This window comes from Aythya ferina, assembly GCF_964211825.1.
Source record: "Aythya ferina genome assembly, chromosome: Z".
NCBI lineage: Eukaryota > Metazoa > Chordata > Aves > Anseriformes > Anatidae > Aythya > Aythya ferina.
The window spans coordinates 27647725-27673766 of NC_140299.1; the positions used below are offsets into that span (position 1 = coordinate 27647725).

General features: G+C 40.0%; 1 protein-coding gene across 1 annotated transcript in view; it reads left to right on the forward strand.

Moving 5' to 3' along the window:
* The window catches only part of MRPS27 (mitochondrial ribosomal protein S27), a 45131-nt gene extending 19585 nt beyond the window's left edge, over positions 1-25546 (forward strand). Inside the window, exons 5-11 of the mRNA XM_084505120.1 lie at positions 12927-13041; positions 13556-13634; positions 14905-15020; positions 17353-17455; positions 19587-19729; positions 21661-21825; positions 25133-25546. Of these exons, the coding sequence (XP_084361246.1) occupies positions 12927-13041; positions 13556-13634; positions 14905-15020; positions 17353-17455; positions 19587-19729; positions 21661-21825; positions 25133-25372 (961 nt within the window). The 3' untranslated portion in view covers positions 25373-25546. The remainder of the gene's footprint in view (positions 1-12926; positions 13042-13555; positions 13635-14904; positions 15021-17352; positions 17456-19586; positions 19730-21660; positions 21826-25132) is intronic.
* The last annotated feature ends 496 nt before the right edge of the window (positions 25547-26042 follow it).

Sequence of the window (26042 nt, forward strand, 5' to 3'; positions counted from 1 at the left end):
CGTGTACTGTCTGTGCCAGACTGGCTGCTGGTGCTTCTGAGGGGGTAGACAAAGTACAGCAATTACTGCGATGGTATGACAGAAAAGCCTTTGCAGCAAGAGTGGTAAACACAGCTTTCTCTGCAAAGGGGTTCCTTTCTTTGTCTTCCATTGAATTACTATCGTGCAATGATCAACCCTTTTCACAGATTTCCCTGGTTAAATTCTGAAGCAGCAACTGCATCTCATGTGAAGTACTGTTGGTCTCTTTTGAAAGTCATGATTCTCTGGAGGAATAAAAATAATTTAAAGAAAGGAGTGGAACACATCAGGTACATAACTGCACACAGTTGTAGTGTTTTTCCTTGTTTTCTGTCTTCTCTGTTCTCCTGTGCATCAGATAACATGACGTACATACATAAGCCTCCTATAGTGTGAGTGCTGGACAGAAGTGAATGCTTGTAAACGTCAGTTCAGAGCCTGAAAACAAGATCTGAGTAGGCTACTACAACATTGGCAGGGTGTATGTGGGTTTGTATCAAGTACTTTGCTCATCACAAAGTACATCACATTTTGTACATCAGCAATGCCAGTACTGTGTTTCGTTTGTAACCATCAGTCTTGGCTGTGTTCCCATTCCAAAAGGGAAGGCACTACAAAATACCCCTTTGTATTTTGGAGTCCTTTCCCAGTTCTGAGTCTCACAGCCTCATGTAAGGTGCATCTTTTACCTACCCACACAAGGGAACATTTGTCCTACTGTACACGTAGTACTTGAAGTGAGGAACCTACTATTTCTCTTTAAGTAATAGATCTGACAGTACAGTATTTTTCTGAAAAGAGCTATCTGAAACAATCACAAAGGTGGTAAGAACCCACAGATTTCAAACTGCCTGACAGATTGGTTGAGTCAGTTTTGCTATGTTTATCCTTAATTTGCTTACTATTCCATGTGCTTGACATTATATGCAGTGGAATAAAGGACAATCCTGTCTCACAGAGCATGGAAGAGTTTTTATACGGTGAGAGATACGCTAGCTAGAAGTTACCCTCTGAATTGCTGGGACTGAATAATTTACTGTCCTGTTGTTAGGGAACAGTTAAAGGTATGTCATGAAGGGTTCACAGATATTTGTTTTTCATTGCACCTTCCCTTCCCTTCCCTTCCCTTCCCTTCCCTTCCCTTCCCTTCCCTTCCCTTCCCTTCCCTTCCCTTCCCTTCCCTTCCCTTCCCTTCCCTTCCCTTCCCTTCCCTTCCCTTCCCTTCCCTTCCCTTCCCTTCCCTTCCCTTCCCTTCCCTTCCCTTCCCTTCCCTTCCCTTCCCTTCCCTTCCCTTCCCTTCCCTTCCCTTCCCTTCCCTTCCCTTCCCTTCCCTTCCCTTCCCTTCCCTTCCCTTCCCTTCCCGAAACAAGCTGTTGCTCATTGAGACGCTACCTGAAATTTAGATGGATTCATAGTGGATTGCCCAGTAGCAACTTAGATCAGGGTGGGACTTGAGGAGAGCTGTTGGCCTTCAGGTATATTTTTGTCCTGATCAGGTGCTTCTAACATTAAGACTAGGCTATGCACCTGTGGTTTGCTTTTTGGAAATAGTGTATACAAGTGATCTTTTTGGCTGTGGCTGAAACTGGAATTCAGCATCAGGTGATTTGTCCCCTCTGTAGCAGGTATTGATGTTTTATGTGGAAACTGCATTTGTTTTCCATGAGCTTATGATGTAGCTTTGCCTCCCTGTTGCTCATGGAGTGCAGAACGACAGCAGTGCACAAGAAAATCAGACTATAGCAGGAAAGAATGGTAAGGGCACAGGTAGCAGGTTAAAATCAGGTTACGTTGAACCATAGGACTATCACAGCACATCTGAAAAGGTGAAACCTGGACTGTACAGATCCCATTTGTGAAATGTTTGCAGGGCAAGCAGACGATCAGGCCCAGTCAGCATGGGTTTATGAAAGGCAGGTCCTGCTTGGCGAACCTGATCTCCTTCTATGACAAAGTGACGCGCTGGGTGGACGAGGGAAAGGCTGTGGATGTGGTCTACCTTGACTTCAGCAAGGCTTTTGACACCGTCTCACACAGCATTCTCCTCAAGAAACTGGCTGCTCTTGAACTGGACTGGCGCACGCTTCGTTGGGTTAGAAACTGGCTGGATAGCCGGGCCCAAAGAGTCGTGGTCAATGGAGTCAAGTCCAGTTGAAGGCCAGTCACTAGTGGCGTTCCCCAGGGCTCAGTGCTGGGGCCGGTCCTCTTTAATATCTTCATCGATGATCTGGACGAGGGCATCGAGTGCACCCTCAGTAAGTTCGCAGATGACACCATGTTAGGTGCGTGTGTCGATCTGCTCAAGGGTAGGAAGGCTCTGCAGGAGGATCTGGAGAGGCTGCACCGATGGTCTGAGGTCAACTGCATGAAGTTCAACAAGGCCAAGTGCCGGGTCCTGCACCTGGGGCACAACAACCCCAAGCAGAGCTACAGGCTGGGAGAGGAATGGTTGGAAAGCTGCCTGGCAGAGAAGGACCTGGGAGTGATGGTGGATAGTCGGCTGAATATGAGCTAGCAGTGTGCTCAGGTGGCCAAGAAGGCCAACAGCATCCTGGCTTGTATCAGAAACAGTGTGGCCAGCAGGGCTAGGGAGGTGATCGTCCCCCTGTACTCGGCTCTGGTGAGGCCGCACCTCGAGTACTGTGTTCAGTTTTGGGCCCCTCGCTACAAGAAGGACATCGAGGTGCTTGAGCGGGTGCAGAGAAGGGCGACGAAGCTGGTGAGGGGCCTGGAGAACAAGTCCTACGAGGAGCGGCTGAGGGAGCTGGGCTTGTTCAGCCTGGAGAAGAGGAGGCTCAGGGGCGACCTTATCACTCTCCAAAGGTACCTCAAGGGAGGCTGTAGCGAGGTGGGGGTTGGTCTGTTCTCCCACGTGCCTGGTGACAGGACGAGGGGGAATGGGCTAAAGTTGCCCCAGGGGAGTTTTAGATTGGATGTTAGGAAGAACTTCTTTACCGAGAGGGTTGTGAGGCATTGGAACAGGCTGCCCAGGGAAATGGTGGAGTCACCATCCCTGGAAGTCTTCAAAAGGCGTTTAGATGTAGAGCTTAGGGATATGGTTTAGTGGGATCTGCTAGCGTTAGGTCAGAGGTTGGACTCGATGATCTTGAGGTCTCTTCCAACCTAGAAATTCTGTGATTCTGTGTTTGGCAGCAAACATAAAGTTTGGCTCTTCCCTTACTTAAATTGACCAGTAGGACTCATTCAGTATTTGTGTTCCTGCAGTGCTCTCTTGCCAGCAGCTTCTTCTTTGCTTTAATTGCATGCAATGTGAGGCTGAACAACTCTGCAGAACCGAAAATCTGTTTGGCTCAGATGCATTAGTACTGTAGCTTTTGATAGTCAAACCAGTGGAATACACTGTTTGTAATCTGTGCAAGATCTACTGTGATCAAACTGAAACGTGTCAAGGGTTGTGTTGGTGAGTGTAATGTTACTGTAGTTAGAAGCTAATTTGTGATGGTTTTGGGGAGTTATTTCGGGAAGCATTAAGAAGTTGAGTAAAATAAATGGAATGCAACCTTGTTACAATGTGTATTCCTGCTGCAGTTAATTAGGTGTCTGACAAAATCATGCTATTTTTTTCTCAGGTTAAATTTAGTCTGCATACCAGATACCTTTAAAAAGTTGCTGTTTGTAAATATCGTCAAAGTAGCATCTAGTTATAGGCTGTTTTTTCCATGCATTATTGTATTTTTGTTGGCTTTGAGACAGCGTTTTTTTAAGCATACCCGTAAAGTGTTCCCTCTTAATGTAATGTGAAAGGGGTGTGCTCTGATAGTTTAGGCTTAGCACTGGAAGGCATAAACTCCTGAACTTTGATCCTAACTTGTCCACTTCCCTCTGACACTGAAAAAAACTATTAGAAAACTTTTTTAGTCATTGTCTTGTCAGCTTGAAAAGCCTGAGGTACTTTGTCTCTGTCCAGTTTGGTTAATGGAATGCAGACTTCAACATAACATCACTGTAAGTGAATGTAATAGTTGAAGTAAAGATAGAGTAAAAAAAAAAAAAGTTTGATTTTCATTTTAGCATTTCAGTGGCTAAAAGGTGGAGGTCTTCCAAGGCATCTGAAGTCATGTATTTATTCTTTCAAACGAAAAATCTAACTAGCTTTGAAGCAATTTATTCAATAAAAATGACATAATCTTGGGTAGCCTTAGCTGAAGAAAGCCCATAGCATAATTACTATTTTGGTACACAGACATTTTTAGACTTGCTACCAATATGCATCTATCAAGAACTAGCTTTCTGCTGAGAAGTAACTTGCTGGCAATGTTCAGAGAGGGATCTCTCTCTCTTTCTCACTCTCTGCATAGTTAACTAGGTACAAAAATAATTTCAGCAATTATAAATTACAAGTAGGCTTTCACAAACATTTCATTTCGAAAAATGTGTCTATTTGATAACTTGCATACCAAGTTTCAGGGAGGCTGAAAGTTAGTTGAAGTAATGACAGGCATAGCTGGGCTAGTAAAATGGTAACAATCTGACCAGTACTTCACTTATGTATATGCCATTTCTGACAGCTATTGTGTTAACCAGTTTTCAGATAGATTAGTAAAGATTCCAGCAATTTTTTTTTTTGAGTTTTAACACACAAAGTTTTAATGTGACACACTTAGAAATTGCTGAGGTTCAAAATTTTACTCCAAGTAAGAAATCTACTGTGTTTTACAGTTCTTAGTATCTGTGTTTTTCTATGCCAGGATACCAGGAAAAGATATAATTAATGCAAGTGTTGGCTTGATATTAGACTTCATTATAGTTGCATGGGGAGAAGGAAAAGCACTAGAGAGTATCTTACCAGAATCACTATAGCAACAGCTCACCCCATCATTCCCCATGTTTTCCTCAGCCTATGATACTCTCTATTCAATCTCTGGATTATTAATGGCATTTTTATTGAAAATGAGCTGTTTTAACTGTAAAAGCCTGGGAATAGTTTTGAGAGAAGTCCTAGAAGCTGTCTCCTTTATAGTCAGTAGCTGGGGAAAAGTTGAGCCTTTTGTTATTGTTCTTACTGTTAACAACAAGACTTCTCCAGTTTCTTATTAACTGCTGCTCCTCAAGTGAATTTCAGTGTTGTGATGGGAGTAGCATGGATACTTCATGAGACTGAGAAGAAAATCTGTTTTTCCTGCTTGTCTTTTCCAAAAGCACCAGGAGAGGTGGAAGGTAATGGATTACGAGACACTGTACTATATTAAGAGGAGAAAAATAAGAACACTATATTAAAGCATCTGCTTGTTCTGTGTTTTTTTTTTTTGTTTTGTTTTGTTTTGAGTTGTGTCTCTAAGAAACAAGAAGCAGAACAAATCTCATATGCTGTCCACTTCATCGTTCTATCATGGTCATAAAAGGAATAAGGCAAAAATAGGGATTACTTGCTTCATAGTTCATGTTTGCAATAAAACTTCTGAATTTTCTGGATTTTGGTAAAATGACCTTGTTTTATTTCACAGAATCACAGAATTTCTAGGTTGGAAGAGACCTCAAGATCATCGAGTCCAACCTCTGACCTAACGCTAGCAGTCCCCACTAAACCATATCCCTAAGCTCTACATCTAAACGTCTTTTAAAGACTTCCAGGGATGGCGACTCCACCACTTCCCTGGGCAGCCTGTTCCAATGCCGCACAACCCTTTCAGTAAAGAAGTTCTTCCTAACATCCAATCTAAAACTCCCCTGGGGCAACTTTAGCCCATTCCCCCTCGTCCTGTCACCAGGCACGTGGGAGAACAGGCCAACCCCCACCTCGCTACAGCCTCCCTTGAGGTACCTCTGGAGAGTGATAAGGTCGCCCCTGAGCCTCCTTTTCTCCAGGCTGAACAAGCCCAGCTCCCTCAGCCGCTCCTCGTAGGACTTGTTCTCCAGGCCCCTCACCAGCTTCGTCGCCCTTCTCTGCACCCGCTCAAGCACCTCGATGTCCTTCTTGTAGCGAGGGGCCCAAAACTGAACACAGTACTCGAGGTGCGGCCTCACCAGAGCCGAGTACAGGGGGACGATCACCTCCCTAGCCCTGCTGGCCACACTGTTTCTGATACAAGCCAGGATGCCGTTGGCCTTCTTGGCCACCTGAGCACACTGCTAGCTCATATTCAGCCGAATCATATTCTATGATTCTATGATTCTAAGTTTTGAGGAGTTCAAAGCAAGCCTGTAGGATACTGATGCTGATAAAGTTATCTGAAGGAGTTTTCCTCTCTGCACTTTGCAAATGATTCTAGAGGGATTCAGGGTTGCCTAATGGCAGGAGATTGGAAGAGCTGCTCCGCTCCAGTTCTGCTAACATTCACTGCCAGTGGAGGGAAGGACAGATAAATAATTCAGGTAATTTTCAGAGCTGAGAAATAGCTTGAGACTTCGCTGCAGGCTCTGGATCTGTTACTGTTACCGTTTCTTTTGTGGTGATTCTTTTCTCTGTTTATGTACAAGTAAAGCATTTCTTTTGTGCGGAGTAAACTCCTTCTCCAGTCATATATTATTATGAAATGTATAGCATATATTTAGGGCTTTATGACTGTTTGCTTTTTTCTTTTTAATGTATTTATGTTGTTCCCTGTAGTTTAATCACAAGAGTGCCTTAAATCCATCAAGAGGAAGAAGATCATTTAGTGATGCAGTGCTGGAGGTTGATAACAATGGGCACAAATGCTTTTTCTAAGAGAAATTTAGCTTCCATTTGTTAATTAAGAATTGTCTGTCAAAAAAGCAGGTAGGTCAGTAAAGGACAGAGTAGATCCTAGCCACCATATGGTTGATTGATGTGCATGGTAGTCATTGTTAAAAACAGACACTGCAAAGCTGAGCTTTTTGTATAGTAGGGTAGTTTTGAGCAGTGCAATAGGTGTGTTGACGCTACTGAGAGGTGAATTCTGTCCCTTCAGTCGTTAGGAGAGGGTGATGACCGACCAGAGCAATATCCCTAGACTTTCTAAAGTACAGTAGGTATTTCTACTAAAAGTATATGACTTTGTATATGGCAGTATGTAGCCGTTTGGGTGCTTTTACCAAGCAAAAGGGTTAAGAAACAAAGAAAACTGTAACATCGGGCTAGATAGAAATAAAAGATGAATGTGATATAACTGGAAAGCAAGACTAGATATGAAAAGCATTCTTTAAATCTTAATATTTGAATGTGCTTCTGCACTATAGTTTTTTCTTGTCTAAAATGTGATCATTTAGATCTGTTTTGAGGTTGCATTCATCAGTGATGTTAGAGCTCTGTGCAACTCCTGAACAAAAGATGCTACATAAGAACTATACATTCATATGGGGGTACAGCTAGCCTAATTTAGAAAAATTAATTTTAAAGCTGAAGCGATCAAGAGCTAATTTAGTTTAAAATCAAAGATTGGGGAAAGTCAGTAGAAATTGTAACAAAAGAAGGGCTGAACATGGGCTTTCTTTAGGGAGTCTGCAAGCTGCTTTTCTTTTTGTGTAAGAGCATAATTCTGTCTCACAGGATTAGACTATCCCTCATTATAGTTGATTTATATATTTTTTAAACCTCTCCTGTTGCTGCTTTTGATAGAAAGTGTCTATACGCTTTCTATAAATATATAGATAGTGATTATCTAGATAAAAATACTTACGCTATGTATACTGTGTGAGTTTTTTATTTCACCACAAAAGGAGAGTGTTCCCTCTGTTTTTGCTTGAGTTGGCAGTTAATATATGTGGTATTTCCTATAGGACTGATAGGATTATATATGATTTTTTTAAAAGGGGACATACAAAGAAAGGTTTAGGCCCAGATTGAGGCAAAGAAGAAGTAGAAAAGTAGTTACGTTCATGTATAAGAGGAAATTTCAGTCAACAAGGATTTTTTCAGGGCTGTTGTCTTTGACACTGACACATGAGCAATGCCTCTGAGTCCATTTAAAATGCAGAGGATTTTTCCCAAGGCCTGTGGCTTGAAATGACAAACAAAGGGAGATTTCTGGGTGACGTTTCCTTAGCCTTCCAGTTTCCAAGCTAAGCCCGTCTGGAATCCATTTGATCATTATGCGCTGTAGCTAAAAAAATGTGCCTGGGAAGAAAAAAAAACATGGCATTACCAAGGAGCTTCACAGCCCTGTATGACTTCTGTAAAATGTGGAGTGGCTTTGGATTCTTTCCACTGAGAGCGCTTCTTCTTGGCTCTCAGAGACATTTCGTAGGGCATTTATTTGTTCTAAGTCTCCTTACATTTCACTTCCAGAGATTTCAGAACCTGAAGTGAATGAGAAGACATCTGGCACTCTCCTGATTAAAGCAAACCAACATGCAAACTCCTATTTCTCTCTAGTTCTAAAAGAAGTAAGAGAGATCTGGAGTCTAGATGGATTAAATTAAATGCAGTGATTATCACATGGAAGGTTCCTTCCTTCCCTGGAGTAGAACCTGCAAGCATTATGTGAATCTTACAGGTTTTAACTCTGAGGTAGGCAGAGTAACACATCCAAAACATCTATATTAGAAATAATGAAAGAATGGAGAGTACTCGGTATCTTCCTGTTTCAATTTTTCCAGTTCCTTGTAATACGGCAGAAGACAGTAACACATTTGTAACACATAAAAGCATTATTGTATAAGAGATTTTATTTAGGGAAATGGTTTCATTAATGGAAATGAAAAATGAGCGAAGCAAAATACAAATGAAGTTTACCATGTCTTGGAGAGATCTGGAGACCTAAGAGATCATACAGTTGTGTGTACCATATGTGTAGATTATAACAAAATACTTTATTGTTAGGTCAGACAATGCTGGAGAAGGGAAAGGACCCTCAATATTTTTCATAGATGTGAAAAAAAGAAAAATAGTGTATTGCACAAGGATGGCCTCTGACAATACCAGGAGTTGAATACATACACTTAGGAAAGCTGTGGAGTACAAGAAGGGACTTTCAGATCAGCTTAGCAAAAAACTAGAACAGATCTGAGCTGGCTTTCCCTCCACACAGCAGAGCTGTTCCTGGTACTATACTTCTGCAGCAGCAGCTGCTGTGTAACCCAGCACATTTTTCTTCACAATTTTCTTCATTTGTGTCTATCCCCAAAATCAGTGAATGAACACTTCACCAAATCTAGGGAAGGGGGTGCAATGAGGCTCCGTAGTGCTTCTCTTTGCTCTCCCAGTGTGGCTGTATTATTTCCCTTGAAAATGAAAAGTACGAGAAAGCAGCAGTAGAGTGTATCACCGCTTGATGGCACCAAACAAATTTGAAAGACCATTAAAATAAAGAAAAAAAGCTGGGAAGTAACTCAGCTTTTCTGCAGTGTGGGAGAGCAGCAATAGGTCATGCTTGCTGGTTCAGTAGAGCACTCTGTAAGGCACTCTCAGCATCTGATAAACTTTACCGTTGTTCAGTTTCTTTTACACAGCATGAGTACTTCAGCACTGCTGTAAATAATCATCAGTGGGGCCTTTTGCAGGGAATTAGTAAACTAGGAATGCATTCTTAGCCTGATACGCAGGTCAGTTTGTGGGCAAGTGTGTGCACTTGCTTGCCTAAAAATGTTCTGGTCGCCTTGTACTAAGGCTGTATGCTCATTGTATCTCTTCTACATTGTAATAGTAATCATTTTACAGATATGAAATGATGAAAATCAAGTTCCTGCATTGGACCCTTGAATCATTTTCCAAAATAAGGGTAATTCTAGTACCATTGCACCATGTGCTATTATATTCACAATGCCCTTGGTATTGCAGTTTCTGCTTGTATTATAAATATTCTTCTTCCCGTTCTCTATGGGGACAGAGGTTTTCTGGTCAGTGACAAGGAGGATCACCATATCGATTGTTCAGCTGTTAACATTAAAGTGTAGCAACAGTGAGCTCCCCTAATACTGTTACAGCTGTTTCTCCTTGTCTCTTCTCAATCCATTATAAGAATCTTGTTCTCAGGTTTTTATTAGTTCTCAGAAAAATGAGTTTCAGCAGCAGACATCTGCAAGATAACCTCCTGGTCTTTCTATTAAAAACACGGCAATTGCTAGAGGCTTCCTTTATTTAATTCAGTCTGAATCTTCTGCTTTCTGTAATTTTAGCTTCCTTCTGTCTTTTCATCTGTCTCTGAACATATTGCTTTGCTTAATTATATCCTGTTTTGTGTTTCATGGAGAAGGAGGAAGACATTAATGCTTGTCAAAATGACCAGCGATCTCCTCCTTTCCCTGATTCCGTTTCGAATAAAAATGTCTGCCACAACATTTGGTTAGTTTGCCTAGGTTAGCTGTAAGAACAGATACTCTATTGGCTTCTCTTCTCAGCCAGCAGAAGAGAGACAGAGCTCATCACAGCATTATATGGATCAGAAACAATTAAAGATGTAAGTGTTCCTGTTTCTTTATGACTTCCAATTCTCCTTCTACCACATCATGGATTAATGGAAGTGTGTAGTGCTGAGGGAGTGCATGTGTGCACATGTATTGGATTCTTATTGACATGGAGATAGAGCAATTTTGGCACTAGTTCCCTCTCTTCATTCCTATGCAACTGTTTTGTAATGAATTATTAGAATTAACTAGAAAACTCTCTGGCTGAGAAGCTGTTTGCTTTTGTTTGAGTAGTACCCAGTACATCGGAGATGTAGTCCAAGAATAAGGATCTTAACAGTAACATGCAGTAATTATGTGACAAGTAATGATAGTAATGATGGATCCTGTGATTGTGTGCATGCGTGCATATGAACAAGTGCCCACTCTCTTCCAGGCCTTAAAAGCTCATGTGAAGACTTCTTTAAAAAGTTAGTACGATACATGTCTGAATTCTGTGCATATCATTGCCAGAAACTCGTGGTGACCGAGGATCAGTTTCATGATGTCTCTTAGACCTCATCACATCCCTCTTAGACCTTTTACTGTACAAGTGCAATTTAAGTCAGGAACCTAGAAGCCTTTCCCATTATGGTAGGCTGTATCACTCCCAGGGTGCATGAGATGCTGAGTGCTCTCTCTCTGGTGTACTCAAGAGAATAAATAATGCATTTGCTTAAAGGTGAATACTCAAACCCATTACAATCTTTTTTTTTTTTTTTAATGTTTTCTTCCCTCCTATGTAACGAATTTGTAGAAAGGATGCCAAAGATTATATCAAAGGAAAGGCCTAAGTCTTTGAGAGCATCAGTGTAACGTTTTTTTAAGATTGTTTTTTCCACTTCTGAAACAATATTAACCATTTAATGAAGCAACTTTAAAAGATCCTGGTGGCTTTGTTGCTGGGTACCGGTGTTGCACTCTGACCCATCTTAAATGGCTGGTGAAACAGTCTGTAGCAATTAGATGATTGTTTCATCAAAATATGATTAAATTCAAATGCCTGTAATTGACGCTTCCTGTAAGCGTTATTGAAACAGGACTTTAATGAAAGCAAATATATATTCTTGCTGTTCCCAGTATTTGAATTCCAGAGGGAAGAAAATGGAAAGCAATTAGAGCAAGAAAATGGATGTTCATAATTTAATATTCAAAGCATGCTTTTCTTTTTCCCTTAAATTCTAATTTAAGGGAGAGGTTTTATGTGCTGCTTAAAGAGTAGTGTATTTAGACTTCATGTAGTTGTATAGCTCTGCTTTTGGCACTGAAGTCTTCTGGACGCGGAAGACTCGAATGCTTTTCCAAGCTTGGCGATCTGTGTAGCCCTTAGCCATGGGATACAATATGCAGAGATTCACTGGGGGGGAAAAAGAGAGTTGGTGGCCACGTTAATCTGATAAATGTTCTGGAAAGCATGCTCACTCAGATGGAAGAGCCAACCCTGCCTCTAAATGGTGCTGCAGCTTGGCTTGAGGCTGCAAGCATCTGCACATGAGCCCAGCTCAGTCATCTACGTTTTCTACAGGAAGTGGCACTCAGCGCTGTGCTGGGTACTGAGCCTGCTTTTCATGCATACGATTTGAACTGAGAAAGGTTGCATGTATCTACTGGCGCTGGGGTGTGAAATTCAGCACAGGATCAAGGCCGCAGTTCCTACCATTGGATTCTTAATTGCTTTTTGAGTCTTTGCCAAAGATAAAGCTCCATATGCTTTTAGTCACTTCTTTTCCAAATACAAAGCAAAGTGTATATGGCTAAATAAGGACAAAACAAAAGAGGCTGAACTTCAAGTATTTTATTTTACAAATTGGTTAAGCAGTAGAGTAGGTTGCCTAGGAACACTGCTGAAGCCATGACATGAGGTGTCTCAGAGCTAATTAAAAAAATGTCCATGAGGAACAACGCTAGTGCAGCTGATGCAGGGGGCAGGGGAAGGGTCTCCAGCAGAGTTTCCCAGTGCGTGAGGCATACCTCACTGTTGAAGCATTTCTAAATACAAATGAAGCCTGCAGCAGTCTGAGGAGGCAGAGCCACAGTGAATTCTTAAGTGTTTCAAAAGAAGCATGAGTTAAAGTGTTGGGGAGATACCAGACTACACAGGCTGTGAAGGTTCAAACGCAGCAGTATTTTGATGTAATTCTGACACTTGCTGATGTTGTAAGTCATGGAGCAGTGTTGCTTGTTGAAGAGGCCAGCAACAATACAATGTTACATGATGAGGGCAAGGTTAAAGAGTACTACAGTGTTTATAGCAATCTCAGTTGCCTTTATAAATTATACCAAGCTATTATTGTATCATATTCATCAGGGGAAAAACAGTAGGCTTTCTGGAAAGTGAGTTTAAAATATTTTGCATTTGTGAAAAGGTCATATTCTCTCATCCTACACGCTATTAAAGTATATCAGAGTTTTGTTTCTTTTACTGAAAGGGCTATCTAGTGCTCTTTGGAGAGCAATAATTGACTGACTGTAAAGTGAAATACAGATATATGTATGAGATCATGAAGGGCAGAGGTACTGAAACACAAAATGTTGCTCCTAGATTTTTTTTCCTGTGAGAACAGTGTGTTGTAACCGAGTCCTGGACTTTTATTTTCCTTTAGGTTTCGGCATAGTCCAAATTGCTGGTACTTGAGAGATTGGACCATCCACAGTTGGATCAGACAGTGCTTAAAATATGGTGCACAAGACAAAGCCTTATACACATTAAAAAACAAGGTAAGTTTCTACAAGGAAAAGCAATGACTATATTTGATCGGGTCTGTGAGGCAAGTGTGGCCTACCTGAAACCTATATTACAGCCAGGTATGGATATTGCAGTTTTTATGTTCAGATATTTCATTGTCAAAACAAAAATTGATGTTTGACCTGAATTTCAGCTACAACTGAAAAATTTAAGTTTTATGTCCCTTCTTCTCTCTTAAAGGTTTTTGTTTTTAAATAGTGCTGGCATCAAAGCCTGCTAAATACAGGAGGGACATAAAAATCCCAATAGGCAGTGCCTCTCCTGGTCCCAAAGACCCAGGTAAAATGTAAAACAAATCCAGTACATTGAAAGTTAATAGGCCAACATCACAGGAGCAGAGTTAATAAACTTCTTAAATTGCCTGACTAACTGTCATATTGCACCGGTGTGAAATGCCATGGTACTGATCTTTCTCATACCTGCAGAACTATGCTTTGGAAGATCTGAACAGCAAATTTTCACATTCATTTTTTGTTCTCTCTTCAGGTTCAGTATGGAATTTTCCCAGATAATTTTACATTCAATATTTTGTTGGATTGTTTTTTAAACCAGAAGAAATATGAAGGTAAGAAAATATATAGCTACTCTGCCTCCCCATATGTGTGCTATTAAATCCACAGAGCCTTTCTTTGAATTAAAAACTTCTAGCCATGTTTTCTCTGGTCACCTTGAAACCACACTTTCTTTCCTTATGTAAACTACGTTTCTACATATTTATATATCCCTCTTGTTGTGATCTTATTCATTGTATAATTTTGAAATACGCAATTCAGAGTATTTCTACCATGATTAATCCCATTCCAAATGTAAGCTATCTTCTCCAACTTTCAGATTTCCAATTTACATGTTAACATTATGTTTGAAGTTACTAGTGAGAATTTGGTATGTTGTATAGCTTCTTGAATGGTTTACATCTAATCTGAGCTGTTTGTCTAGACTTCTATCTGTCACTGAAGAGAGACAGCTGTGTTGAATGGCCATGTTGAGGAGCCTTTCACTGTTGACTGTTAAAGTGCTGAGAAGAATAATCCTCTCATGTTTGATGACAAATATTTAAGGTTTTAATTTCACTGCAGGTTTTCTGGTACTGTAGACTTGCAGTGAGCTTTTCTTTGCATAAACCTGCAAAACAAATGACAGAGAAAATAGAGTTGTAGAAGGACTTGTCTGTAGCTTTTGTCATGAAAGTATTGCTAAATGGCAAGTTAATACTTATTTTATTTTGAGAGGCCCCCATCTGTGAATTCCTCATTATTACATCCATACTTCTTTTCTCTGACAGGCTCAAGGCCTTCTATTTAACAAACTGGCCTTCCTGACAGGGAGTGTCACTGCAACTCTCTGTGGAGCTTCTCGAGAACACTGTTTGCTGAATACAGTGAATGCTATGGGTGATCTGTGACAACATTTCTTCTCCATTGTACTATACTGTCACCTTGAGGGCAGTTAGTTTTAGCCAGCTTTCTCTTGCTTGTAATCAAAACACAAGAACAAATTTTAATTTTTTTTTTTTTTTTTTAAATGTTAATGATTGAAGGGCTGAGCAAAGAAGAGGCTATTGAAGTCGGAAAGCATTGAGCTAAGATGAGTTTAAAAAGCTTCTTTGTTGTTGTCTCATGTAATTCAATCAACTCTTCCTTCTTCTCATAGCATGTTAGTATAACCCAAATGGGTAAGACTAATTTTCTACTGCTAGTCATAAGAAATCTTTAACTTTCTCCGTAGCTACTTCAAAATGTACTGCAACAGTAAAGCATCATTGAGCACCAGCGGATGCAAAAGAAAGGACATGTGAAAATTTCCACTGACTAATTATGTATCTATTTCCACCGTAGATGCTCTGTCAGTAGTAACAGAGATCATGCTGCAAGAAAGTTTTGATGAATTCTCAACACAGCTTCTTTCTCTTTATGTTTTATACCAGTACCTGGCAACCAAGTCTGAACATACGGTAAGCTGATCATACTCAAAAATGATACTTAGAGCTTCTCTTTCCAAGTATTGTGTTGCAGTCAGCTGGGCATTCGGTTGTGAATGTATTTATTTACCCTAAGTTTACCTAAAAATTGAAGTGCTCCAAGTTTTTTCATTGTTTTGAAAACTACAGAAGAAAGGAGAGAAAAAAAAAAAAAGCAACAGAAGATGAAAGCCAGCAAATAACTTGTCATCATTTTTAGTAGCTCCTTTCTCTGAAAGGGAGAGTGTGTCAGGATTTTCAGTTGTGGCGTATGTCCACTTCAGTGGTATTGCTTGCCATTATAACTTGGTAAAGTTGATGCTTCAGAAGTACAAAAGATTTTCACTAGAAATTTCACTACCCCATTTGGCTTTGTTTCTGCTAATTTTTTGAAATATTTAAAAATAAAATCGCTCCTGTCTTCAGACTGGGTTAGGCTTTCCTATTCATATCTGTCTTGTTTAAGGCCAACACGACAATTCAGGTTCTTGGAAATGGCACTATTCTACCTTCTCATCCACAAAAAGTACTAGAAACCTCCATTTGTCTTAAATAAAACATATTCTAAAACGTTAAGGCCAGTGCCTTAAGATTTTAATCAATTGACTTGTAATTTCAGTTTTCACTATAGAAACCGTGCATTTGATCTTCTCTCCTCCATTTCTCAAGTATACTTCATCACTTATATATGAAAAGCAGAGGGACTAAAATCTGTTTTTTCCCATTGTGTTTGTCTATGTTTGTGTCCTTACTGCAAAGACAGGCACTTGCCGATATGTGTAATATGTTATGAAAGCAGAATATGAAAGCAAGGGTGGTATGGACATACAACACATTTAAAAGACGAGCCTATTTATACAGCTGTGATGTATTTAATATGCATTTTGAAATAACCCCATTCAAGGTCTGCAATAAGCCATATTTTTATATGTATGCACTAAACAGTACCATTCAACACCTTGTAATGCTCAGTACCATTTTCCTGTGGCTAATTTAGGAATGGCTGTAGACAGAAAATCCCTGTTCCTTCTTTCCAAGATGCAAGACAAGTCAGCCAGTGTCCTGTTGCAGACAGGGCCTTGACCACCATAGCTTAGGGTCCAGCAGCCTGCCAAAATGTTTTTTAACTTTGAGGACTGAATCATGGACTATCTGACTGTACTAGTCCCTAGCACAGGTGATAGAGAACTTCCATGTTTCTGCTGCTGTAAGCACTGCTGAGCCAGACCGACTGGTCTTGGCTCTCCCCAGAAAGTATCCTCCTTGACTGTTGCAAACAATCAGTGTGATTGCCATCTTCCAATGCAAAGGCATTAATGTTAAGCACTTGCAGCTTCTCCAGCTCGTGAAGCCAAATGGGACAGTTCCCAAAAGAAAGTAGACCTTCAAAGCCCCGTTTTTCCAGTTTCATCTGATTTTCTCGTAACATTCACCAGGAATGCTGAATTCAACAAGAAACAGACCTATCCCTTTGCATGCCTTTCCTGGGTCAGGCAAATAGCTTGTGTGCTTGTTAGGTGATGGTGTTTTATGTTGGATGATTATATGCAAATTCACATAGCACCTGAAGGGAGACACAGAAATTACCACACCTTGAAAAGATGACTCCTTCCATTAAACCAGGGAACTTCTTTTCAAAAAGTTTCTGCCTTTCACTAGCGGTATTTGTTCCAGGTTTTAAGGTAATAACAAGGTGCTTAAAGTACCCTGCAACAAAATCTGTGTATTAGAGAAGCAGACTTCCTCCAGTCTACTGTCTTTTATGTCTTCCCCAGTTTCTTCACAAGGGGAGTTGTTCAGCTTCTTTCATTTGCTGAGAAAAGATGTGTATCCTTGAAGTCTCTACTTCTCTGGCCTTGTATTGTACTATCCCACAGCAAAGTAAAATTTACACCACTCTTGTGGTTTTAATGTCCTTCCTTACTGGGTCCCCTTCTCTAGCTTTCACTGGTGGTCAGATCTATCACTGGGACTTGAAGCAGCCCGTAGCAGCGTATTCTCTCTGCATTTTTTATTCTAGTGTAGGATAGGGGAGAATGCATCTTACCACCTGCTTAAAAGAAAGGACTGCTCCAGTACGGACGCCACATAGTTTTGTTTTCTGACATTTTACTGTCTTCTGGAAAAAGGTGTTCTTTATTATAAATATACTGTTCTTCAGGTTGTGTGTACTGTAACTCTGAACAATGGACATGTTTAATGATTCTGTACTTTGCTAGTAAGATGTGATGAAGGCCACGTGCTGCCTTTGGTTACTGCAGTATTTTTGTTTGTGTTTGTCAAGGAACATGTACTTAGTTTACATCTTAGTTTAAATTATTTGCAGTGGGAAGAGGAGAGAAATCTCGGTGCATCACTGCTGCTTACAGGACTAAAGCAAACAAACACTGTGGGATTTAGCTCCCAGCTGTATGGTTACACATTTCTTGGTAAGTTTTACTCATGGTTGTTATTTTCCCTCTTATTGCTGCTGGATGAAATAAATTTGTGCCCTTGCTTTATTAAAATGTAATCAATGAAAAGAGTAAACAAAAGGAGAAAGAGTGGAAGAAACACTTTCAGAGTTAAGACTGAATGAAGGAAAACATTCTTAGAGAGCAGTAGGGTTTGTTTGTGTGTGGACCAACACATTTTCCTGATAAAATCCCTCAAGACAGAGTTTTGTAGAACGAATCTATGGTAATAGACAATGTGTTCTTTTTCTAGTTAGAGTTTATTAACTTCTTAAGATAATCTTTACATACCAAGAATTACAGAGACTGCACGCTGAAAAACACTATGTGTAGAACATTTACCACTCACTGTAACATTAATATTTCTGTTGTGAATAGCAGATAGCAGCACCTTTATCTTATATCTTTTAAGAAGCCTTCATCAATAATGATATGCTGTATTATTTAAAGAGCGGTTAGATCAGAGTACATCCAGAACAGGAGGGAAGGGGGTTAGGAGGTGGGTAAGAAGGGATAAGCAATTCTTGAATTTCCTGCAACCTTTATGGGAATATAGTCTAGAAGGTTTTGTCTTTCTCTGTAAAATGATTATTTAATTTAGAGTAATCATTTAATTTAAAAATTTTCATTATGTTTTCAATTGTTCCAATACAGCATTATCTTTTATTCTAGAATTTATTCAGGATAATAAGAGGACACATTCTTAAAATGTGACTTCAGAATACAATGGATAGTGACAGAGTTAGGATGCTGATTCTGATTTATCATGACTGTAAAATGAAAACCTCGTTTTCATTGACAAAAGAGGATAAACATTAAAATCAATTGGAAACCTGAATTTCAGTGGAGCTATTTGTTATCAAGCGGAGATACTGATACAGATAGGGAATTCGCTGTACAATTGGCATTCAGTTTGGTATAGGTTTTGTGTCATAAAGATGGGTTGAGTAGAGGCTGTATTTCACAAATGCACTCACTGTTTGTGAGCAGTAGTACTTGTTCCATGACATTGACATTGAGTAGATCAAAAGCTATTTGCTGTTATGTCACATATTCCACAGTCTTGCCAGCACTAATGGAACCGACCTCTGAAAGAGTGAAAGATGTCTTCAGGCACAGAGTGGCCTAACGCACCTTAGCTATTTTAATTTGTCCATAGTCCATAAGCTTTGTGCAGTTGCTACATTGCTTTTCCTAAAGTGTTCTTTTCCCTGTGGTGAAGAGTAAGGTGTGTTTTCACAGTTTGCATTCTTAGAGCCAGAGTTTAAATTAAAGTGAGACTTGGATGGATAACTCTTAAAAGCTACACTGAAGTGTGTTTTTTTTAATGTTGGCAATGACAAAATCAAGAGCTTAGAGTGACAGTCATAGCACATTAATACTCACCAACTAAAACGTCATGTACGTTTTCCCCATTATGTAGAACAGAAGTTTTGTAGTCTTTACTGTCACCCTCAGAAGAAAAGCTAGGTTGTCAGTGGTGCTATGCATCATAGGTCCTGCTAGAGTCATGAAGACCTTGGTGCACAGGGTGCTCCAAATTGAGAACCAGAATTCCATTTTTGCAGGTCTCCCATCTTTTCTTTAAGGAAGTTCCAACTAGAAATAAGAATAATGAGCTGTACAGTTAAGTAGAGCATATGCTTTAAGTCTCATATGATCTGGCCTTGGTACATGTGTGAGCAGACCCTAAACACCATGGGTGTGAGTCCTGCCTCTCACATTTAGCACACAGATACTGCACAGTGAGTCCATGAACACTAAACAATTACTTGTCTGAGATCTTCAGAGATGCTGACACTGTGCTGGACAACCAGGAAGCCTGGCCATTTTTCCACTTTTCTCTATGGGCAAAATGTACAGATGAGGGGGAGAAAATGGGGAGGAACAATAAACAAACAGGGACAAACGGGTAAGAGTCCTGAAGCTGGCAAAAAGAAGGCTCTTTAACAAAACAAGAAAACAATTCTGTCACAGCAGCTTTGTGTCTTTATTTACCACAGAAGCCTGGAAACTTGCTTTCACTTAGAGAACAGAACCAATCCTTATAGATTACCTTAGAACTCGAGTGTTCAATTACTAAACTTTAAGTATTGTTTCATCACAGGGAAAGTGGAGATGAATAAAGGTTTAAGAGCTGTTTACAACCTAATGCCGCTGATGTGGACACCTGGATACTTGAATAGAGCCTTGCAAGTGATGGAGAATGTGGCTTCATTGCCAGGAGACATCAAAATCTGCAAAGAAGCAGTAAGTCTGAAGACTATAACCTGTGTAACACAAGCAATTCCACACTAGCCAAACTTCAGTAAAACCTATAAATTACTTGTCTTGCTAATGGGAAGGTAGGAGACCTTTACAACCCTAGTAATGTTTCAGAGGTCTCTGGAAGACAGGAGGGGAAGTAACATTTAGAGCAGAAGCATGGCTTCAGTTAACAAGCCAGCAAAGATGTCTATTGGCATGTCCTTGGGAGCGAGTGTCTACTGTTGCCACAAGCCATTTATGTTTTATGCCGCATGCCCCCCCCAGGTACTTTCCCAGCTCTCTCAGAGGCATACCTGAAGACGAAATGTCACATCTTGTACCTCTCCTGGCTAATTCCATGTGTCTGTTCATGTGGAATCATGTCCTGAGTGATACTGGTCCAGAAATAGGGCAGGGTGATTTCTAGAAGGGTTGTAGTGCCTGTGATAGGAAGGATAAATGGATTTGGTCTGTTTGTGAGGTCAGCTCTTATGAATGGACTTTATTATAAGGAGTGCTATGGGGGCTTCACGCTGCTCCTGGAACCAGCCAGCTTGGGTGGAATAATTCAGGAAACTACATGGTGTGGTGCATAAAAACAGCACTGAGGGGCTTTCTGGTGTTTTTTCTTGATGTAAAAAGGCCAGGTCACTGCTGAGCAAGTGAACAAGCTTGCTTGTGAACAAGCAAGTTTTGGTGTGTGGAATTGTCTGAGAAACTCTCCAGATAAGAGTTCATGTATCTTCAAGCACACAGTAATGATTTCATTGATTATTTAATCCTGTTTCAGTACTGGTAGTTTAAGGATTACATTTCAGTGCCAAGAATGTTATTTTGAGTAAAGGTAATTTTTATTTCTTTAGCATTATATATACTTAACACTAAGAAAATGAAACCAGTAGGTATCAAGAGCCCTGTTGCTTGTGGAAAATGTCATGGATTCAAAGGTTACACTGTTACTTCATTCAACTGATAAACATTAAGGATAAGGGTTCAGAGAAGGGTAACAGCTCTTTACATGTGTAAAGGCTGAATTTTAAAATGCAGGCAGCCTGAATCCAGTAATTTCAGTTATAGCAATCTTCATAGTACTAAAACAGCAGCAGCATCCATATAGCAATTCCATCTTTCATTGTATCATATCATCATTGTTTAATTATACATAAAGAAATAGTTTACCAAGTCCCTTAGTGATGCTAATGCATTCTTTTGCTACAACTGCAGTTAGGAGAAGGTGGTTGTCTTGGTACCTCTCAAGAGAAAAACATGCAGAGAACAAGGGTATCACAGAGGTTAAAAATAAACATTTACCAACATATCATTATTATATGTATACCAACATACGCATTACTATATGCCCACATTTCCATTTTTCCTGTTAAATTACCCAGCTAATAACAGGAATGAATGTTCTTGTTGTTGAACAGGTAATTTTCTTTATTTTCACCAAAGGGGAATCAAGATGATCTATTAAAGATTATATGCTTTGAACGTTTGATGGTAACGTCTTATTTAGATGTATCTGTGATTGTATATCACGCTAGTGCTATTATCACAGTGGCTACCATTTAGCATTAATATTTATGACTAGATATAAGGCTAAGAGCAGATGATAGTCTAATGCCTGAGATATCCACAAACATCTGGATGTATACATCACCAGAGGCAGGGAGTTTTACTGTTGATGGAGGCTGACAGAGTTCTTCTGTTGCAGGGACTTTAAAATGGCCAGCCTCAAAAGTCCAAAATACAATATATAGTTCTTCCAAGAATTAGTCAATTTGCTTTTAGAATTTGGTTTTCTCTTTATCATACAGAGCAGTCATCTTGAACTACGGAGTAACTCAAAAAGCTGTTTGTAGATGCAACAGCAGTATTACTCAGATTGTATTTCCAAACTGTTTATGCTAACAGTGACAAATGTGATTGTTCAGGTTGATGTTCTGGAGACCATTTTGCAGTCTGTCCTTGAACCAAAACCTGGTCCAGAATCATCTGAAGAAACCAAGGAATCAGAGCAAAAGTCACAACGTGCAGAAACAGAAGAAACAGAAGAAACAGAGCAGTCTAAAGTACCAGAATACTACAGCCGATTCAAGGTAGGCGATTTTCATTTATGTAAATATTCTAAGTTGTAATAGATCTCCATAGTAAATACTAGAAAATAAATACGCTTATTATAGCTAGTAGACTAGCACCCGTTCAGTGCATCAGGAGTCTACCTGGCATTTCTGAAACTGTTGTCACCTTATATTTTCACTTACTCAAACAGGAAGCAACCTTCAAAAAAATAAGTGCTCAAGGCCACTTGTCTTTTGAATGTCTGCTGGGATTTTGTCTTCACTTTTCATACATCAGAATGATAAATCCAAATGCTGTTTGCAAAAGTGGCCTGTCATTAGAGAGCCATTATCTGACCTTGTATGGGTTCTTGCTCATTAAAGTAAATTGTACTGGGGTTGAGACAATACTGAATTTATTGTCCATTTGTATATGTTAGGATTAGTAGGAAAGTTGCATCCTATACTTCCAGTCTGTGGAATTAAGTAAGGCTTCCCTTTTATCTCAAGTTTGTCACACTGATGCTAACAGTATAAAACACGAAACAGTTGTTCCTTAGGGCATAGCTATATGGTGATTGAATTTTATCTCATAATCTCATAATCATTTATCTCATAGCTAAGTAACAAGCCCATTTTATGTGATCATTTCTGATTTGTACTGTGGTAAAATTCAAATACCCCTGGTTAGAGCTAATTTGGCCTGTAGTTCCAGGCTGTCATGGCCTTGAACAGTCCTGGATTAGGAGACATTTCCTCTCAGAAAGAGCAGTCAGGCATTGGAACAGGTTGCCCAGGGAAGTGGTGGCATCACCGTCCATGGCGGTGTTCAAGGAAGGGTTGGACGTGGTGCTTAGGGACATGGTTTAGTGGGTGACATTGGTAGTAGGGTGATGGTTGGACCAGGTGATCTTGGAGGTCTTTTCCAACCATAATGATCCTGTGATTTGGTCCAGGCGTACAATTCCTGTTTCAAACTGTAGCTTGTTCAGCTTTTGTGTGTGTTCCTGGACTTTATGTCTAATGCAGACCTTCAGAACAGCCATTTGTACATGAAAAAGCTGTGGCAGCATGACTAACAACTGTGATGTGTGAGAGGCAGTATGTTCTTTACTTCCAAGAAGCAGGACTTGAGGGCATTTGGCTCTTTCCAGAAAAGGAAAAAAAAAAAAAAAAGCCTTTAGAGCTGTAATTTAGACTGTGTGTCTGACACTGTCACTCACATTGTAATTACCTGTTTTTAGATCCCATGAACTGAGGCCTACAACTTAGTACAGTGTTCCTGGGGTAATTCTTTCCATCAATATAAATGACTGGTGAGCAAGCATTTCATCACATAAATGCTGGGGAACACTGTCTTGGAAAGCAGTGTACCTCCTCTGAATGCAGAGCCCTGGAGACTGCATATAAAAATTACTGACTTTGCCGTTTAAGAATATGCCCTTCTGGTACCAGCAGGACAGAGAGACTGCTGCTTTCCTAAATTAGCTTCAGTAACATATTACAGCAGAGCAGGGAAGATTCCAGAGTTCAGTGGGTTCAGTCCAGTAGTGGGTTAGGAGAGAGGTCTCTCTAGTTTCCAGTTCATTTTTCTCTTAGTTCAGTTTTATACTGCTTAGGTTTAGTGCATGAACCCCCTTTTCAATAGTGGGTAGCAGGGAGATTCTTAATGGTCTAAAATTGTTATTTTTAAACAGAACGTCTAAGCTCTAATCATGGGAGAAATTGCCAGGAATTACATTCCTTTCTCAAATCCAAACTGTACACTCTTCATGTTTGTCCCTGATGTACTGTAAACTTGCTGATATCTCAACAAAACAGAGGTGAATACGCAAAAATATTACTAAGTTTGGCTTTACTCCAGTAGCTTCAAAGGCATTTTGTTTCCTTTTAATTTTTATCATAAAATCAAAAAGGCAGTGGAGTCAAATGCCCAAGCCCCTCAGACATGTATGCCTACCACTTGAAGAGACTTGTATCTGCTGTCTGACCCGTTCAGACCTTCCACTGCCTGGCAAAACAGCAAAGCCTTTATAGTTGGTATTGGCTCGGGTGGGAAGAAATGGAGAGGCATCGGAAGGGGCACTCCAGTTTTGTTCTTGAGAACAAGGTGTAACCTCAAGGCAAGAGCTGAGGGGCAGTGCCTTTGCAGCTTACTGCAGTGGGAGTTGGAGTAAGAGGAATACTGCAGATCAACTACACAGCATGGAAGCTTCCCATGGTAACTGGGAGAGGAAGACCAGATGTCTTCATGGACCCAGAATTGCCATTGTGTTTGGTGGTGAATTATCCCCATATCTTTTTTCAGTCATCTTTCAATGCAGGTTAATAAGCTTTATTCAAAGGACATGTGAAAGAAGCATGGATGTACCTTTCTTTGGGATACCTACTTGCTTTAAACATTTCCACAAGTGCTTGGTTAAGTAAAACATTTTATTTAAAAGAACAATTGGAAAAGTGTTTACTATCTAATGAATGAGCAAAAGGGTAAAGAATCTGCCAGTGCCATGTCATCTTCCTCCCTCAGGAAACTCTTCTCTAGCTGACTGTGTATCTGCACTTTTAAGGCAATTAATTAGCTTGTTAGTGAGCCATCAGGCTAAAGATTCCAGAAAGCCAGAAATAGTATCACTGGATGATTCATCATCTTAAGTGAATTAATATCTTTATGCTGCATGAAATCTAGGTAAGTAAAGCTCTAAAAGGAAATATTGCAGAGTTTCGTACTGAAACTATGTTCTTAGTTACGGTGTAGAATATTCCTGGGTAAATATTACCTGGTTTAGATCTACTGTACAGTCTGTGTAAACAAAGTAAAGCCTCAGATCACAGTAACTGTTGGGAAGAAATCATGGGAGCTACTTAGTGTGCTCTAGAGTAAGAGAGCGTTTAAAGTGATTTGCATCTGTTGAGAGGGATGTTAATGCAGGCAGTGTGGAGCAAATCAGTCAATGAATTTTGAGATAAGACCCAAAAAAGTAAGGTGTTTAGATTATATTTTCATAATCGACTGGTCAGTTGATCTTTGTTTCTACCAGGTAACTGAACTTGGAAAAGTAAAGAGAATTTCACTGCTTAATAAAAACAAAACTTTATTGTTTCAGTTCTATTGCTCAGCAAAAGATTATTTTAGAGGTTAGTATTTCAAGGAGGGGAAAGAATTGGTACCTGCTGCCACCGTCAAAACTTTTAGGTAGGATGAAATAGCTGGCCTGGATAGCACAGCTAATCATTAGATTCAAACAGCTATGTATTGGTTGTTATAGAGAAATATTTTATCACTGACTATTTTGTGACTGACTCTCTCTCTCCTTCTTCTTCCCCACCAAATCCCTTTTTGTGACAGGAGCTGTACTCTAAGCTGCATTCACTTGGCAAGGTTGAATCTGAAAGCCTGTTAACCCTGACCACCCAACTCGTTAAGGAAAAGCTGCCAGCATGTGAAGTGGAAGATATTGCAAAACATGAGCAGAAGCTAAAGGAGTGGGAGCAAGAAAAAGCACTTCTCATTGAGAGAGAAAGAGAGATGAGAGAGAAGGCTAAGCAGGAACTGGAAGCTAGGAAGCTAGCTCAAGCATCTGCTTAGTACTGGAACTCAAAGACTACCATAATGGTATGCATTCCTCTGTATGTGAACTGAAATGTTCACCATTATTATTTCACTTCAATCCTGCTGCAAGCATGACTACTTACTATATGGAAATAAAGTAATTTCCATGTTGCCTGTTTCCTGAAGTAAAGTACGTGTGGATAGAAATCATCACCCTGTTTATGATATATTTTTGTCCTTTTCATCAGACAGATGGGGTAGGATGCAGACAGCACAAAGAAACAAAGGAATAAGAAGTGGCTTGCCTGTGATGAAAGGTGTAGAGGATAGAAGAAACAAAGGAAGAAGGAGGGATTTCAAACACAAGTTGTTTCAGCAGGGGTTTCTCACAGGAAAGAATGCCTTGGCTACTCTGAAATTCAGCCCCTAAGAGGATTAATGTATATTGATTGCTTTTTTTTCCAGCCCACTTGGAAGATTCAGGGCACTATATGGAGCTGGAAGCCTACTTCAGACTGTGTTTAAAACTGCTTCTAAGGAGTTCTAGCCCAGGGAATTAGCACTTGCACAGGCACTCAGATGCGCCTGTAAAAATGCTTCCCTGTAAGGAAGTTAGAAATTTCCAACTTCACTAGCGCTTCTCTGCTCCACTTTTAAGATCAGTAGAGAAACATGTACAATCACTTCAGCAAACACCAAGGAGCCT